This window comes from Zeus faber (assembly GCF_960531495.2).
Source record: "Zeus faber genome assembly, chromosome: 8".
NCBI classification, from domain to species: domain Eukaryota; kingdom Metazoa; phylum Chordata; class Actinopteri; order Zeiformes; family Zeidae; genus Zeus; species Zeus faber.
Window position 1 is genome coordinate 13,617,026 of NC_137195.1, and position 16,152 is coordinate 13,633,177.

The 16,152-nt window shown below is 45.8% G+C and overlaps 3 protein-coding genes across 5 annotated transcripts in view; all 3 read left to right on the forward strand.

The window, feature by feature from the left end:
* The first annotated feature begins 713 nt into the window (after window positions 1-713).
* On the forward strand, window positions 714-8,911 carry clk2b (CDC-like kinase 2b). 3 transcript variants are annotated; one of them, XM_080005297.1, is made up of 12 exons: window positions 714-1,161; window positions 3,896-3,998; window positions 4,081-4,147; window positions 4,249-4,365; window positions 4,721-4,887; window positions 5,357-5,451; window positions 5,907-6,036; window positions 6,130-6,212; window positions 6,392-6,471; window positions 7,041-7,131; window positions 7,244-7,449; window positions 7,673-8,911. In XM_080005297.1, the coding sequence occupies exons 1-11, from the start codon at window positions 1,102-1,104 to the stop codon at window positions 7,415-7,417; spliced, it is 1,167 nt and encodes a 388-aa protein (XP_079861423.1). In that variant the 5' UTR covers window positions 714-1,101; the 3' UTR covers window positions 7,418-7,449; window positions 7,673-8,911. The 3 variants fall into 3 exon arrangements, with proteins under 3 accessions (XP_079861423.1, XP_079861424.1, XP_079861422.1); XM_080005298.1 differs by having other exon boundaries at window positions 7,244-7,418; XM_080005296.1 differs by having other exon boundaries at window positions 7,244-8,911.
* Window positions 8,912-12,456: 3,545 nt separating this feature from the next.
* LOC307233415 (complexin-3-like) lies at window positions 12,457-13,562 on the forward strand (the record flags this gene model as incomplete). The annotated part of the gene is made up of 3 exons (XM_080004746.1): window positions 12,457-12,684; window positions 13,141-13,224; window positions 13,344-13,562. The coding sequence occupies 3 exons, from the start codon at window positions 12,457-12,459 to the stop codon at window positions 13,560-13,562; spliced, it is 531 nt and encodes a 176-aa protein (XP_079860872.1).
* Window positions 13,563-14,923: 1,361 nt separating this feature from the next.
* Window positions 14,924-16,152, forward strand: part of cyp11c1 (cytochrome P450, family 11, subfamily C, polypeptide 1) — a gene marked incomplete at its 5' end in the record, with an annotated part of 7,409 nt that continues 6,180 nt past the window's right edge. Inside the window, 3 exons of the mRNA XM_080004747.1 lie at window positions 14,924-15,198; window positions 15,327-15,482; window positions 15,621-15,835. Of these exons, the coding sequence (XP_079860873.1) occupies window positions 14,924-15,198; window positions 15,327-15,482; window positions 15,621-15,835 (646 nt within the window). The remainder of the gene's footprint in view (window positions 15,199-15,326; window positions 15,483-15,620; window positions 15,836-16,152) is intronic.

Sequence of the window (16,152 nt, forward strand, 5' to 3'; positions counted from 1 at the left end):
TCCTACAAGTATTTTTTATTGAGTACATTCTGTGTTGTGAATTCTTGATTATGTCGCTTTTATGATCTTTTCCATGCATATTTAAATCATACTTTACGTTGGTATTTATAATGCTTTTTACAATATATATTTATACTGATGTTTTCACGTGTTTGTATGTATTCATGTGCATTTTCACCGCTTCTCTCGTCATTTCACGTTTCATTGTTCAAGTTTGAGCATGAGCCGTAAAAAAAAAAATAAAAAATAATAATAAACCAAAGTTTCCATGAGCTGTGATCATTTTTATGCGGAGAGTACAAATATAACGCAGTGTTTAGGAGGTGCGAGCGTGTGTGTGTGTTTGTGTGTGTGTGTGTGTGTGTGTCTGTGTGTGAAGACATGCTGCCGGTGTCAAGGAGGTGTGAGGGCGAGAGGAAAGGGGGAGAAATGTTTTGCCTCATTTATTTTATTTCAGGGATTTACTTCGCAGACATAGTTATTTATTTGTTTGTGTATTTGTTTTTGTTTTGATTTAATATTGACTCAAACGGCGTTCCATGCACACCCTCCTCCCAGTGCCACGTCTTGGTTCCAGTCTCAAGACTTTTTGGGGGGGATGGGGATGGGGAGTTTATTCTTAGTCTCTGTCTCACCCCTCTCTCTCCCTCTCTCTCTCTCTCTCTCTCTCTTTATTTCTGTCTCTCGCCCCGTCCCCACCTTCCTCTCATTTCTGTCCTCTGTGTCTGTCGTGTGCTGTTGTGTCGCTTCTTCCTTGCAGCTCCCTGCAGCTCCGCCTGTGTCTGCTTTGGGCGGTGGAGTGGTTGTTGTTTTCTTGGCCCGGCGGCTCCTGCATCGCTCCTCGGTTCTGCCGACCGCGCCGCACCTCCTGCTGTTTCCGTGGCCGGGTCGACTATGTGTGTTTGTTTTTGCTTCTGAGCCGTGTCCGTAGCCCCCCCTCTGTCTCTGCTGCTGGCTCCTTCCTCCTCCTCCTCCTCCTCCTCCACCTCCTCCACCAAGGGTGCTACTTTTCTGCCATCACTTCCACTTCCTCCTTCTCTCCTCTCTCTCTCTCTCTCTCTCTCTCTCTCTCTTACCTCCGTCCTTGTTTGGTTCTGTGTGATGGGGAGGATGGAGCTGCTCTCTCTCTACAAAGGTTTTCTGGACTGTCTCTGCCTGTCAGTGAGTATCTCCATCTATACTGTATATATACTGTGTATATACTGTGTATATACTGTATATATACTGTGCGTATATACTGTGCGTATATACTGTGAGTATATACCGCGTATATACCGTGTATATACCGAGAATATACCGTGTATATACCGTGTATATACCGTGTATATACCGTGTATATACCGGGTATATACCGTGTATATACCAAATATATACTGTGTATATACTGTGTGTATATACTGTGTATATACTGAGTATATACTGTGTATATACCATGTACATACTGTGTGTATATACCGTGTATATACCGAGTATATACCGTGTATATACCGTGTATATACTGAATATATACTGTATATACTGTGCGTATATACTGTGTATATACTGTGTATATATTGAGTATATACTGTGTATATACCGTGTATATACCGTGTATATACTGTTTGTATATACCATGTATATACCGATTATATACCGTGTGTATATACCGTGTGTATATACTGTGTATATACTATCTGTATATACTGTGTATATATTGAGTATATACTGTGTATATACTGTGTATATACTGTTTGTATATACCATGTATATACCGAGCATATACCGTGTATATACCGAGTATATACCGTGTATATACCGTGTGTATATACCGTGTGTATATACTGTGTATTACTGTGTATATACTGTGTATATACTGTGTGTATGTACCGTGTATATACCAAGTATATACCGTGTATATACCGAGTATATACCGTGTATATACCGAGTATATATCATGTGTATATACCAAGTATATACCGTCTGTATATACCGTGTATATACTGTGTATATCCTGTGCGTTTATACTGTGTATATACTGAGTATATACTGAGTATATACTGTGTATGAACTGAGTATATACTGTATATATACTGGATTCATCCCTCCAGTGTGTATTTAAAACTTGTCGTTGTACCCAAGCATAGTTTTACTTATTTGAATCATTGATATATTGCAAATTTCTTTTCAAGTGCGCAACTTAGTTGCAGTAGCACCACTGCTACTGCAGTAGCACCACTGTTAAAGCAGTAGTTAACAGTAGCAGTGGTGGAACTCGCACTCAGACCTTTTACTTTTAAAGTAAAAGTACAAATAAATACCCGGACACAAAATGACTACTAAAAGTAAAAGAGCCACATTGACATTTCTACTGAAGTGTATCACTAAGTACTTGCTCTTAAATGTACTTAAAGTATTAAAAGTATAAGAGCTTGTCATATGCAGTGTCCAGATATAGCAGAGCCTATAATACACCATACAGTTCTACTGTATGTACAACTAATATAATAATATGAACGGTGTAGTGGCACTTTATAAATACATTCTAAGATTAATATAAATATCAATCCTTTTTGTGTTTATGACATATATATATGACATATATATATATATATAGTAGTATATATAGTATATAGTTGAGTAAAAGTTGAAATATTCTTTAGTAAGCACAGATACTTGGAAATAAAAAGTACTTTACTACTTTCCACCACTGGCTGTAAGTAACCATCCAGCATGCATGTGTTTATGTGTTTGTTATTTCTGCGTTCACTGCTTGTGTTACACTTGTGACCTACTGCACACGCGTATTTTTGCGTATTTTTGTGTTTTTTCCGCAACTCTACTTTCAGCACTCCAGATTCTTTGTATCTGCCGCGGAACCTCCATCCGGCAGCGAGTGCTTCCTGGGCGCTTGCCGGGTTCTGATATTAATAACGGTCTCAGAATGCAGATGAAAATAGAGCCTCAGCGTCTCCACGGAGGCCAAGAAGTCACTTGGCATTTCTTATTAACCCCTGTTACGCCACGCTGCGGCCGTCGGAGATCGACTTCCCTCACTGAGCTCATGTTCACAGATCTGATTATGACGAGGACGACAAGTCGCTGAATTGACAGTTTCTGAAAGCGATAATACCCAAAAGAGACTACTATTACAGAGCAAGAGCACAGCTGGTTTCTTTTCTGTGTGTGTGTGTGTGTGTGTACGCGTGTGTGTGTGTGTGTGTGCGTGTGTGTGTGTGTCATAGTGTGAGGCATGTTTTTGGAGTAGCAAGTTTCCAGCCTTTGACCTGTTAGGTCTAGAGGTCAGGGGTCACATAGTGTCAGACATCCAATTCAATCCAATTCAATTCTAATTTATTAACATGGGACACATACTGTACGTTGACATGGCCAAAGCAGATGGAAAACAGAAAAAGAAGAAAAAATATATAAATAACTATATATATTATTATGTATTTATTATTATTTTATATATAATAAATATATATATAACTTAGAATTAAAACAGAAAATGTGAATGATGCGGCAAAAAATGAAAATCGAATAAAATATATGTAGGTATGTATGTACATCTATATACAGAAAAGTGATAACATAAAACATAAAATAAAAACATAAAAATATAAACATTGCTGTTAATAGTATATATATATATGTGTTTGTATATGTGTATATATATACACACAAACACACACACACACACGCGCGCACACACAACAAGAATACATTTGACATTGTATTTAATACAAATAAAGACCAAAATGCAGATGGAATAATGTATGCACAACATTGCACTTAAAATATTTTCCATCTCAGTGCTCCTGACGGTTCTTCTTCTTCTTCTTCTTCTTCTTCTTCTTCTTCTTCTTCTTCTTCTTCTTCTTCTTCTTCTTCTTCTTCCTCTCCTCCCTGGTCCCAGTGGGGTGGTGGAGGTGGTGGTGGTGGGAGTCGGGGGAAGGAAGGGAGGGACGCGGAGAGCGGCCACCTGATCTACCAGAGTGGAGACCTGCTCCAGGAGAGATGTAGGTCCCGAAATGAAAACAAAACCACAGCGTTAGATTCTTTTTCGCCCCTTTATCCCCCTTTCTCCCGCCCCCCTTACAGACGAGATACTCGACACCTTGGGTGAGGGAACGTTTGGGAAGGTGGTGCAATGTGTGGACCATGGCCGGTAAACGTCCCCCCGTCTCCCAAAAAGTCACTTTATTTCGAGTTTTTAAGTTCAAAGTCAGGTCACTGAGTTCCACTTCTTCTTCATGGCCGGACGCGAAGAGGGGGAACGCACACGGCTCTCAAGATCATCAAGAATCTGGAGAAATACAGGGAGGCGGCCAAACTGGAAATCACGGTGCTGGAGACGATCAGAGAGAAAGACCCGCACAACACGCGGTAAGAGGCCGACACGCAGGAACTGTGTTACGGCTCAATGCCGCCTTACAAGTTTTCAAGCCGGGCCTTTCCCCAACGTTTATAACCGTTCATAGCCCAACCTCACTCAATGCTTCACTATTGAGAAACGTACCGCTCTTCAACGTTTGCCCCCTTGCATCGCATTAAAGACAGCTTGCAGCAGAGTGGTAAGTTTCTCGGTCGTCAAGCGCTGTTCCAAATTGGCATGAATGCAGTTGATTTCACTCGATAGTCGGGCTCCTGGATGGATGCAGATTGACCTTAAAATAAATAAATACCAAACACATCCTTTGACGGCGGTGTTCGCGCCCCTCCTTCATGTCTTCCCCTCCAGCCTGTGTGTTCAGATGCTGGACTGGTTTAACTTCTGCGGCCACATCTGCATCTCCTTCGAGCTGCTCTCTCTCAGCACCTTTGAATTCCTGAAGTTGAACGGCTTCCTGCCGTACCCCGTCCACCAGATCCGCCACATGGCCCAGCAGATCTGCAGCGCTGTCGCCTGTGAGTTCCGTTGCCGTAGCAACAAGCAGCTCAAAGTTGTTGGGGTTTTTTCTTTTTAGAGTCTATTTTGCATATGAGACATAGAGTGTTTTCAGGAGTCCAAATGCAAGACACTCTCTATGCTGCTGCTTTAGCTCCTGTAACTGTACCAGTGATCAAGCAGGCGTTAATATCCAAGTGTATAATGAATCAATTTGAATAAAAGTTTTAATCAAGTAGACAACAAACAAACTGGAATGCACAGTTACAATCTGATTAATGAACAATGTCGCTCACGCTTTTCCTTTCACGACCTGTATTTTATCTTCAAGTCCAGTGAAAGTGGCAGACCGTACCAGAGGAGGGCGATGACTTCACTCCTTTAAAATTCTCTCTCTCTCTCTCTCTCTCTCTCTCTCTCTCTCTCTCTCTCTCTCTCTCTCTCTCTCTCTTTCACTCTCTCTCTATCCCTCACTCACCTACGACACAGTTCTCCATGACAACAAGCTGACTCACACAGACCTAAAACCAGAGAACATCCTCTTTGTCAACTCTGACTACGCCCTCACATACAACGCTGAGAAGGTTGGAAGGGCTGCAGTGGCACGTGTGTGTGTGTGTGTGTGTGTGTGTATGTGTGTGTGTGTGTGTGTGTGTGTGTGTGTGTGTGTGTGTGTGTGTGTGTGTGTGTGTGTCTGTGTGTCTGTGTGTGTGCGTGTATGTCTGTGCGTGTATATGAGCATGTGTGTATGTGTGTGTGTGTGTGTGTGTGTGTGTGTGTGTGTGTCTGGGGGAGTATTCAAGGGTAAATGAAAGATGTAAAATGAGCAGGAATTAATGCAGAAGGAAGAAGATTACTTTATGGCTATTTGCATGCAAATGTTTCTCCCTGTCACCCCCACCCCTCACACACACACACACACACACACACACACACACACACACACACACACACACACACACACACACACACACACACACACACACACACACACATAATGGAAGTATTCGCTTCATCAGACATGTCTTCTGGCGCTCAGAAACGTGACGAGAGGAGGATCAGGGACACGGCCGTGCGTCTGGTGGACTTCGGCAGCGCAACTTTTGACCGTGAGCATCACTCGGTGGTGGTGTCGACGCGTCACTACCGCGCGCCGGAGGTCGTCCTGGGTGAGACGTGTTGAGTGAGGAAACGTGCTGACGTCCGCTCCGCCCACTGGTGTTAAAAGCTTTGGCTCTTTCTCTTCCCCTGTTCCCGTGCAGAGCTGGGATGGAGCCAGCCGTGTGACGTGTGGAGTATCGGCTGCATCTTGTTTGAGTATTACCAAGGCTCCACACTCTACCAGGTGGAGATGGATGACTTATTTATATATTCAAAGTTATTTGTTTGTTTGTTTGTTTCTTTCTTTCTTTCTTTCTTTCTTTATTTGTTGTTTGTTTATTTATTTGTTTGTTTATTTATTTATTTATTTATTTATTATTTATATTGTTTGTCTGTTTTGGATTTAACATCCCTTCGCTGCAGACCCACGACAACAAGGAGCATCTCGCCATGATGGAGAGAATACAGGGACCAATCCCCCAGAGGATGATCTGCAGAAGCAGGTGCGCACACACACACACACACACACACACACACACACACACACACACACACACACACACACACATGAATACGCGCAACTCTCATACAAATACACACATACCGTATGCATACACCGACACGATTACTCACACACAGACATGCAAACACACACACTGCCATTCACTCATGCATTCTCAGACACATTTGCCTCCATGCACAGATGCGTGCGCACACAGGCATAAAAGTGCGCACGCGCACGCGTCCACGAACAAAAACTGACAGACAAGCGTGCAAACACACATACACACACACTGCCATGTACTCATGCATTCACACACACACACACACATACGCAACAGCACAATTTCATGCACAGAAACACACAAACTCTTCCTCTCTCGCATCCCCCTCCTCTTCTCTCTCTCTCTCTCTCTCTCTCTCTCTCTCTCTCTCTCTCTCTTTATTTATTTCACATACAAACACACACACACACACACACACACGCGCGCGCACGTACGCACGCACGCATCCACACACACAGCTTCGCAGATTATCTAAAAACTAATTTGATTCCATATCTTATTCCCAGAAAACAGAAATATTTCTGTCGTGGGCGTCTGGACTGGAACGAGTTCTCCAAGAGAGGAAACTACGTCAAAGCGAAGTGCAAACCCTTACGGGTGAGCGGAGCCGAGCCGAGCAGAACCTTCCAGAGATACTTTTTAAAAATAAAACTTAAAAAAATCTCCAAAGCTGATCAGTGTAATCTCTGCTCCGATCCCCGCTCCACAGAAATACCTGCTGTCGAAAGGGAAGGAGCACCACCAGTTCTTTGACCTGATGGAGAGGATGCTGGAGTATGAGCCCTCCAAGCGCACCTCTCTCTCCTCTGCCCTGCACCACCCCTTCTTCCACCCCTCCCACCGGCTGAGAGTCATGCAGTCGGCCCTGGGGGAGCAGCTGTGACGTCAGCAGATGACCCCATAATACCACTTCACGTGAACAATTGAATAATAGGGTTTTGTTTTGTTTGTTTTAAAAAGACAGCTCTTTGCTCTTGATGTTAAAACATAGAATTGGATCCTCTAAAATTTAGAGCATCCAGTCTGTAGCTCTAGTTTATCATTTTTACCACCAAAAGCACTTAGTCCGCCTTTGATATTTTGAGCTATTGACCGTTTTATATCTGTGTCTCAAGTGTCTAATGTTTCCATTCGTCAGATATTATTGTTGGTGGATGTTTGTACGGAGACTGAGGAGGATCAGGCCTTCGCCTCCTCGCTGTATACGCCGGATCTCTCCATCTCTCCATCTCTCCATCTCTCCATCTCTCTGACCAATCGGAGCTTCCCAGTGATGTCACACCAGTGCACAGACGTTGGACGTTCAGAGACACAGAACAGAACGGGAAGATGTTTCCGTCTCTTCTCACAAAAGAACAGAACCAACGAAGCCTTTTGTAGCCTTGTACCTACTTTTTTGTCAAAGTTTTTTTTTTATTGAATTACTTTTTCTTGTATATTTTGTATTGTATTGAATTTTCATCGGAAAACAAAACAAAAAAATGAAACACTGTCACAAAGACATATCGACTGTTAGAAAGAATGCATGGTTATGTACACAAAGACAATCACATAACATCAATATAAAGACATCACATCACATACATAAACATATATCAAATACATGTGTGGATGTGGATGTGTGTTTTCATAGAATTACATAAAACAAGAATAAGATTACACTTGGCTGGAGATTAAAAGTTTATATAGAAATAACACACGTACATAGTATTCAGGTATTTAATAAAATGAGATCCCCAATTGATTTGTTTTCTATTGAAGACTATCCCCCACCCAGTGACTCCCCCACTCGAATCTGATCTGGACTGAACGCAGTGTGTGTGTGTGTGTGTGTGTGTGTGTGTCTCCCTTTCCCCCTTCCTCCTTGGCATTTCTAAAATAACCCCTCCCTGAAAGGCACACTTAGGGTGCTAATGTGCACTAATAAAGTTAAAATTAAAACAGAGACAGACATCACATGAGTGCATTTTGAGGCATGATTGGAGGGAAGAAAGTAAGCATACATTCTTCATCCTTTTTTTATTTAGCGTTTACTATGTTACACATAAACTAAAACGGATTGACATCTGTTTTTGTTTTTTTTCAAACATTTAAACACAGTCATCAGTTCCTTATTTACAAATTATATGGGGGATGGATTCAAAAGTTCTAGTTACATGCATTGGTATCTTCAGAAAATAACCAATCAATAAGTTATCAGGTAACGCGCAAACAACTTGTAATTCACACTGCCATAACCAATTGTGAAAACGTAGTAGATGTTCCTTTATTTCTAAAGCACTGAGCAAACTAGAAATAACGGATGATTAGTTTGGTTAACTAAAGATGTTTTTGTCTCCCACCAAAAAAAAAAAAAAGAATAAAGATATAATTACAATTGACTGATTGATTACAATAGAAGAATATATAAAAAATATATATTAAAAACGCATACTTAATCCTAGTTTTTGCATGTGTATGGGTGTGTGTGTCTGAGAGAGAGAGAGAGAGAGGGTGGATGGGTGCTCACACGCGAAGCACATGTGTGTGCTCCCATGCACTTGCACGCTGCGTGTTAATGACCCAGGGTGGAGGACGTTAAGCCTCAGGGCTGAGTCACGGTAATTCACTTAAACTTCAGTTTGGTCATCCTTGGTCAACACAAACAAGCAAGACAGACACGTGTGCGTGTGCGTGTGCGTGTGTGTGTGTGTTTGTATGTGTGTGAGAGAGAGAGAGAGAGAGAGCGACGTTTGGTGTTTGTTGGTGATTTTATGCAAATGTGTCTCTTGTGAAGTTTTATCTGAAATTGTGCATGATATAGACATATACGTAGATAGATAGATAGATAGTGAGGTGTCCTGGAATTTATGGCGTCCCAAGACAGTACCCATTGTATAAGATAATTATTAACAGACGGTGCCAGGCGTCTCAAGAGAGAGAGAGAGAGCCCATTGTCAGGGGTCCCAGTGATAAGGGAGGTGAAATGTGAAGGGTGACCTATGTAGGGGAAACAGATGGTCAACGTTGTCTCTGGACAAGCATAAAAGAACCCGCCAGAGTTTCATGCGGCAGAGAATCCATCTGGCTCGGTTCTCTCCTGGACGTCCATGGCAAGTCTGGTCTGATGCTGTTCTTTTGTAATAAATCTATTATTTTACTCAAGTCAGCGTCAGCGGTCGATAGATAGATAGATAGACAGACAGACAGACAGACAGACAGACAGATAGATAGACAGACAGACAGATAGATAGATAGATAGATAGATAGATAGATAGATAGATAGATGTTGAGCGCTGGGAATCCCTTAATTGGCTCACGCTTGTGCGCCTGGGAGCACCGGGCAAACAAACACCAAGGCACTGTACAAAGCCATGCACGTCCAGCACCATCTGTTAAGAGTTTCCACTAATGTTCTTGTATAAAAGATCAACCACAAAAAAAAAAAAAAGAGGGCTGTTGATCCAGGTCTAGCTCAACCTCGTTCAGCTGGAACACTCTGCGTTTGAGTAAAACGACCCTGGCACCCGATAGAACGTGCTCTCTCCTCCCCCTCCTCCCCCTCCCCCTCCTCCTCGTCGGGGGGAGGAGGAGTGGCTTCTCATGGGCGATCTTGTTAAGCCATTAATGTGTCCTCACCTGTCACCGTCCAAGGTTGTGGGCAGTGGGAGGGGGAGAATGACAGGACTGTGGGAGCATGGGGAGGGGGTAAATGGGGTGCCTGAAGTTTTGTAAAAGCAGATCACGTGTGTTTATGTTGTGTAAATGCCAAGTAGGGCGCTGGAGTAGGCTGTTATAGAGTAACCAGAACACACCTCTCATCACTGAAATCAGTCCGAGGTCAACTTTGCCTCAAGTGTGCACGTTCACTTTGAGACGCAAAGGTTTAGATGAATTTGAACGAGGAGTCATGCCCCTTGTAGCGCTCGGCATTTCGCCACACACACACACACACACACACACACACTCTACAGAGTGTGTAGTGAGTGACAGTGTGGATGATTGATAGCGAACGCCATTAACGTGTCTCCGCATTTGAGTGTCGCTATGTTTACGGACACTCCGGTACAAACTCCACGTACCGGAGAGTCATCCGTCAGCTGTGTGTCATCACCGGGTGGCGGTCGCACAAAATGGACGGTGACGGCCACCCACCGAGTCACGCCAACTCTCACTGTTGTCCTTCTCACGGCTGCCTGGACACGAACGCCGACAGAGAGAGAGAGCGAGAGAGAGAGGGAGAGAGAGAGAGGGGCAGAGAGAGGGGCAGACAGGTGGACCGGGAGCGGCATTCCACCTCCGTCGCCTGTCTCACCACCTCCCTCATGCTTCCTCTGCTCCGTTCCCTCCTTCCCTCCTTCCGCTGTCTCTCGGCCTGCGCGTCGCTGGAATGGAAAGCATCCCAGTCACTCACTCACGCAGGGAGGCTGTAAACCACACAAAAAGACGAATACAACCGTCAACACAATTCAACACAACCCGAATAGATGCAATGGCCGCCTTGCGTTTTGACCTGAGTTTTATTGCTGTTCGGCACTTTGTTGCGTCACCGTTACGTACTTGCTGCTTCTCTGCCTCTGCGAACCCCCCAGCGATGCTCAACGCTGTTCAAGTATGCAGAGAAAGGTCTTCCAGAGTGGCTTTGACGGGGATTTTCAAAAGGATTTGAATGCAAATAAACTCGAGAATACAGAAGAAAATAACACCTGGTCTCGACGGACTAAGGGATACACCCTACACCTCGCACCTGCAGGGGAGGCCCAGCGTGGCGAGTCTTTTCCTCTGATACACGTGAGCCGACGCCCCCCCCCCCCCTGCTGCGGCTAACGAGATTCCCGCTCATTAAAATCCTTTAAGAACTAATCTGTACCGGTGAGGAGAGGCAGCGTGGGCGGCCACGGTTCACCGGGTGTGCTGGGAGAGACGGAGACACAGCCACAACGGAACCCTTAGAGGAGCCCCGGAACAGGGAGCAGAACCTGGGGCTCAGGGAGGAGCTGAAGGGGGAGAAGGCGGCTGGACTTTTGGACGTTTTATTCCAGAGCTCGGCTCAACTCGGCTCTCTGATTTTCACGGCTCTCGATCTGGGTGGAGCTGTAAGGATTTCGAGCTTATCAGTCTTGGGCCTAGGGCTACGGGTACCACCTGGGTAAGAATGAAACGTGGCTGGGAGTTTGTGTGTGTGTGTGTGTGTGTGTGAGATTGTGCGTTAATGTTAGAGCCCTCATCACTTTGTCCGTGTCGGGGGAAACTCGCGGTGACAAATGACCTGGATAACGGCCCGTCTAAGATGTTACCTTCACCACCTCCACCACGCCACTCTCTCTCTTTGGTCCGTCGCCATCTGTGTCAGTTTCTCTCTCTCTCTCTCTCTCTCTCTCTCTCTCTCTCTTCTTCCAGCCGTTGCCTTCCTCTCGCTCTTTCTTCCCCTCTCCCTCTATCTTTCCCTCTTGGCCTGCACTCCCCTTGGGTCTGTGCTATTAATCTGGATGACAAACCCTTTATCAGAGTGTGTGTGCGCGTGACCCTTGTGGCGCAGGTGTGACGGCACATTAGCGTCTAAAGTCTTGGCGTCTGGGCCTCGTCTGATGACTTGTCCTTGTCCTTGGCAGGTCTCAACCTCTGAGTTATCGTCACCGCATGCACTGGCCTTAAGACTGAGACTCTGTGTGTGTGTGTGTGTGTGTGTGTGTGTGTGTGTGTGTGTGTGTGCGTGCGCACGTGTCTGTCCCTCAGGCTCATCAAACTAACAGAACATGAGTGAAGGCGAATACCATTATCCAGCATCCATCCAGCACCGCGCAGCCAAGTAGTGCCGGTCTCTCCGTCACACACACACACACACACACACACACACACACACACACACACACACACACACACACACACACACACACACACACACACACACAGAAACACGTCAAGACGGAGCCGGGGCGCATCATGGACTCGGTGGTGAAGAGATCTCTGCGGGCGCCAATCAGGAAGCTGACCGGCTGTGTGTCGGGCGCAAAGGAGAGGGAGGTGTTTGCCAAGCACAAGAAGAAGAGGAGCGGAGGAGGAGGAGGAGGCCGGCGGGGAGGATGCGGTAGGCCTCCGTCGCGAGCTCCAAACCCCAAAGAGCCGGCAGTGATCTGCTCCTACCAGGAAGACCTGGACAAGGAGAGGCAAGTGGTGGCATTTCTTAGGCTAAGATAGCACTCTATTAATCAGGAATTTGGTGTTATCTTATTCATTATCATCGTGTTATTTGGTGAAATTATCCTTTTTTAATTTGGCCTCAATGTTAGGATAAACGAATAATATTCCATCTAATGAATGGTAATTCAGTTAAATTCAAAAAACTTCTTTAATTCCCAAGGGGTCAGTTCGTTGCCGGGCATACGATGAAAGAATCAACCAACAGCAGGGCACACGGGAGATGACATTTGAGGGTTTGATAAATGACCTGCTCAACGTACGCCAACACCCTCTCGCCTTCCATGTCAGTGTTTGTTTTTTCGCCGAGGTGAACCGAGGCGACGCGGCTCGAAGAATCGGCTCGGTTGAATTTATTCTGAGCATTCATGTGTGTCCCTGAAAAGTCTGGTTCCATTGTGAACGCTGTGCTCGCGTGTCCGCAGGAAGCTGCGCGAAGCCGCCAACGCCCAGAAGAACGCGGAGAGGGCGGCTATGCGCCTGCACTTCAGGAGAAAATATCAGCTCACTAAGGTCTGTCTGCGTGCGGGCGCACGTGCCGTGTCTTCAAGTTTAGAATAAGAGTGTGAAACCGTTCGCCCGCCCCGAAAAATTCTTATCCCTCTGTCCCGTCTCTCTCTGCCGTCCGTTAGAATTCCACGGACGCCGACCGGTTGAGGTCCTTCGGAGGGAAGGTGGCGCTGCCCCCCGAGCTCGCCAAGCTGGTCAACACCGAGACCAAGACCAAGGACAACGGGTTCAGCTTGCTGAGCGCCTTCCGAGGCCTCGGTTTCAAGGCGGGGGCGGTCGCGGGGGGCGGGCGGAGTAAAATCCCCGCTCCGCCCAGCAGGGACCCCTGTAAAGTCATGTGATCGGGGACTATGAAAACTACGACCGAAGCAGATGGTAACGTCCTGTGACCGCGACCAAAAGTCCTGCCGGGACAGTGATGATGTCATGGTTCCATGTACAGGTTCATGACCTCATGAAGATGACTTTGCAATAAAACAACGGGCGGTTAGTGTTTTGAAGTTCCTGCGTGACGAATAACAAGTTTATAAACATGACTTTGTGGGACTGCTTATCTCGAGTCATTCACTGTTGGACTCTGAGATGTACGCTGAACCTGAAATGTATTGCACTGTTTTTGGAACCAAACATGAGAAATAAGAACAATTATTTATTCCACTATTGGGTGTGGAATAGTATGCACAGACAAGCTGATCTGTAATGGATGAAGGAGATGCTGCATTTCATTGCTTTATTTATCTATTGCTTCACTGACCGTATGGAAGTGTATTTGTGTCCAATGCATATTTGTTGAGTTTTCTTTTGTTGAGTAAACTGGACGGATCTGCTACATTTAGGATCGTTTGTAGGCTTCAAAAGTTTCCGTTGACGTAGAATTGCATTGAAAACGTCATCTTCCGTAGACTCTGAGCCAGCGGGCTCGATGTACCTCGCCACACGGAAAGGAAACAAATGTGTACACCTGTGTGTAAATGAGATACCATAATTTTGTTTTCATGTGATTGAGTCAGTGCAATGTTATTGTCTATTGACAGATATATGTTTGTATGATTTCTGGCACATTCTGAATTTGAGCCAAAATGTATGTTGTACGTTATTATGTTGGGCTGATAATGTGGTGTCTGGCATTAAAAAAATGACTTTTTTTATACGACGTGAAAATAATTGTCGGAGATAATGTCCCGGCGATATCGGGACATTTTTATCAAAGCACCTTGAAACAAGATTGTCTAAGGATTGTAACAAAGCCACAGACATAAAGCCCTTTTCATGACTACATGATAAGATGTGACCAAACTTGTAATAAAAAATAGTTTGGAAAACTTCTTATCTGTTTGGTGTGTGTGTGTGTGCGCGTGCGTGTGTGTGTGTTTGTGTTTGTGCGTGTGTGCGCGCGCTTCCATGCGTAAATGTTTATGTTTGTGTAGCTGTGTATGTGTGTGATTATTTTATTTTTCGTAGATCAGCATGACTTTTGGGCTCTGCAGTTGGTTTCTCTTGAACTGTAAACACTAGATTCATAAATCACCGGTTCTATCAGCTCGTCAGCAACGACGTTGGCCAGTCAGGGTCAGGCGGAACAGAAGAGGGGGAGGAGGTAACGGGGCCTCGTCTGAGAGGAGGAACCAGGGTTGTCGCAGGTCTGGAACGGTTCCGGGGAGACCAACCCCTCGCCGGTCAGACCATGTTGAGGTCCGTCCACATGGCTGCTAGTCCCGCGGCGAGAAGAGCCCTGTCCGTGTCGGCGGCCGGGGCCGCGGCTGGCGGACAGGCGGGGCCCAGGAAAGGACCGCAATCCGGGGAGCAGGTGGGAGTGGGAAAGAGAGGGGTGGGCGGACGGGTGCGGAGCTTCGAGGAGATCCCTCACACGGGTCGGAGCGGCTGGCTAAACCTGGTGAAATTCTGGAGGGAAGGTCAAATCTGCCTGCTCCACAAGCACATGGAGAGGACCTTCCACGCCCTTGGCCCCATTTACAGGTAAACAGAGGATGTGAACAGCCAGCGGTGTACTGTAGAGTCTGTGGTACTTACTGAACTGTGGAGGCAGATTTTTGTTTGTGGCGGAATGAAGTTGGGCCTATTTCCTGTGTATCTGCTGTGTGTAGGGAGCACCTGGGCCCCCACAGCAGCGTGAACATCATGCTTCCCTCCGACATCGGCGAGCTGGTTTGCTCCGAGGGTCTTCACCCCCGACGCATGATCCTGCAGCCCTGGGCCACACACCGAGAGACCCGGCAGCACAGCAAGGGGGTCTTCCTCAAGTGAGCGTGGGATTTGGTTGGATTTGGACTGCTGTTTTTATCTCTTATTGGTGAACTGTCCTTACTGGCGTATCGTAAATGACATTAATAGAAATTCTCCTCCTCCCACCTCCTCCTCCCCGCTTCCGGTGGCTTCAGGAACGGCGAAGAGTGGCGTGCCGATCGCCTCCTTCTTAACAAGGAGGTGATGTCAAGCTCGGCGGTGAAGCGTTTCTTCCCTCTGCTCGACGAGGTGGCGAGGGATTTCTGCCAGATGCTGCGGAGCAGGGTGGAGAAGGAGGGACGTGGGGAGGAGGGGAGGCGCACACTGACCATCGATCCCAGTCCCGACCTCTTTCGCTTCGCACTGGAAGGTTGGAGGCTGTTCCCCAGGGGAGGGAGGGGGTTTTGATGTGTGTGTGTGTGTATGTGTGTGTGTGTGTGTGTGTGTGTGTGTGTGTGTTTCTGTACCAGGGTTGTCCAGTGTTAGTTCTTGGTCTGTTTGACAACTCAATGTTGTTATTTATCATAAGCCTAAATAATCTCAAAACTTCAAAATTTATATTATTTTTTGTTGTTCAATAGGAATATCAACTTAGAAAGAAAGGGCCAAAATAACTGCAACGAGCACTGTGTCTAGATGGACTTAGTATGTAATGTGCCATAGTTTTATTATTTCGCTTAGTTATAG

What these genes read in the sequence shown, in the direction of transcription:
- clk2b (XM_080005296.1), top strand. Translation starts at nt 1,102, where the DNA reads ATGGGGAGGATGGAGCTGCTCTCTCTCTACAAAGGTTTTCTGGACTGT. An exon ending in TGGACTGTCTCTGCCTGTCA is followed by an intron (nt 1,162 to 3,895) that starts GTGAGTATCTCC and finishes CCCTGGTCCCAG; the next exon opens with TGGGGTGGTGGAGGTGGTGG. An exon ending in AGGATGATCTGCAGAAGCAG is followed by an intron (nt 6,472 to 7,040) that starts GTGCGCACACAC and finishes TCTTATTCCCAG; the next exon opens with AAAACAGAAATATTTCTGTC.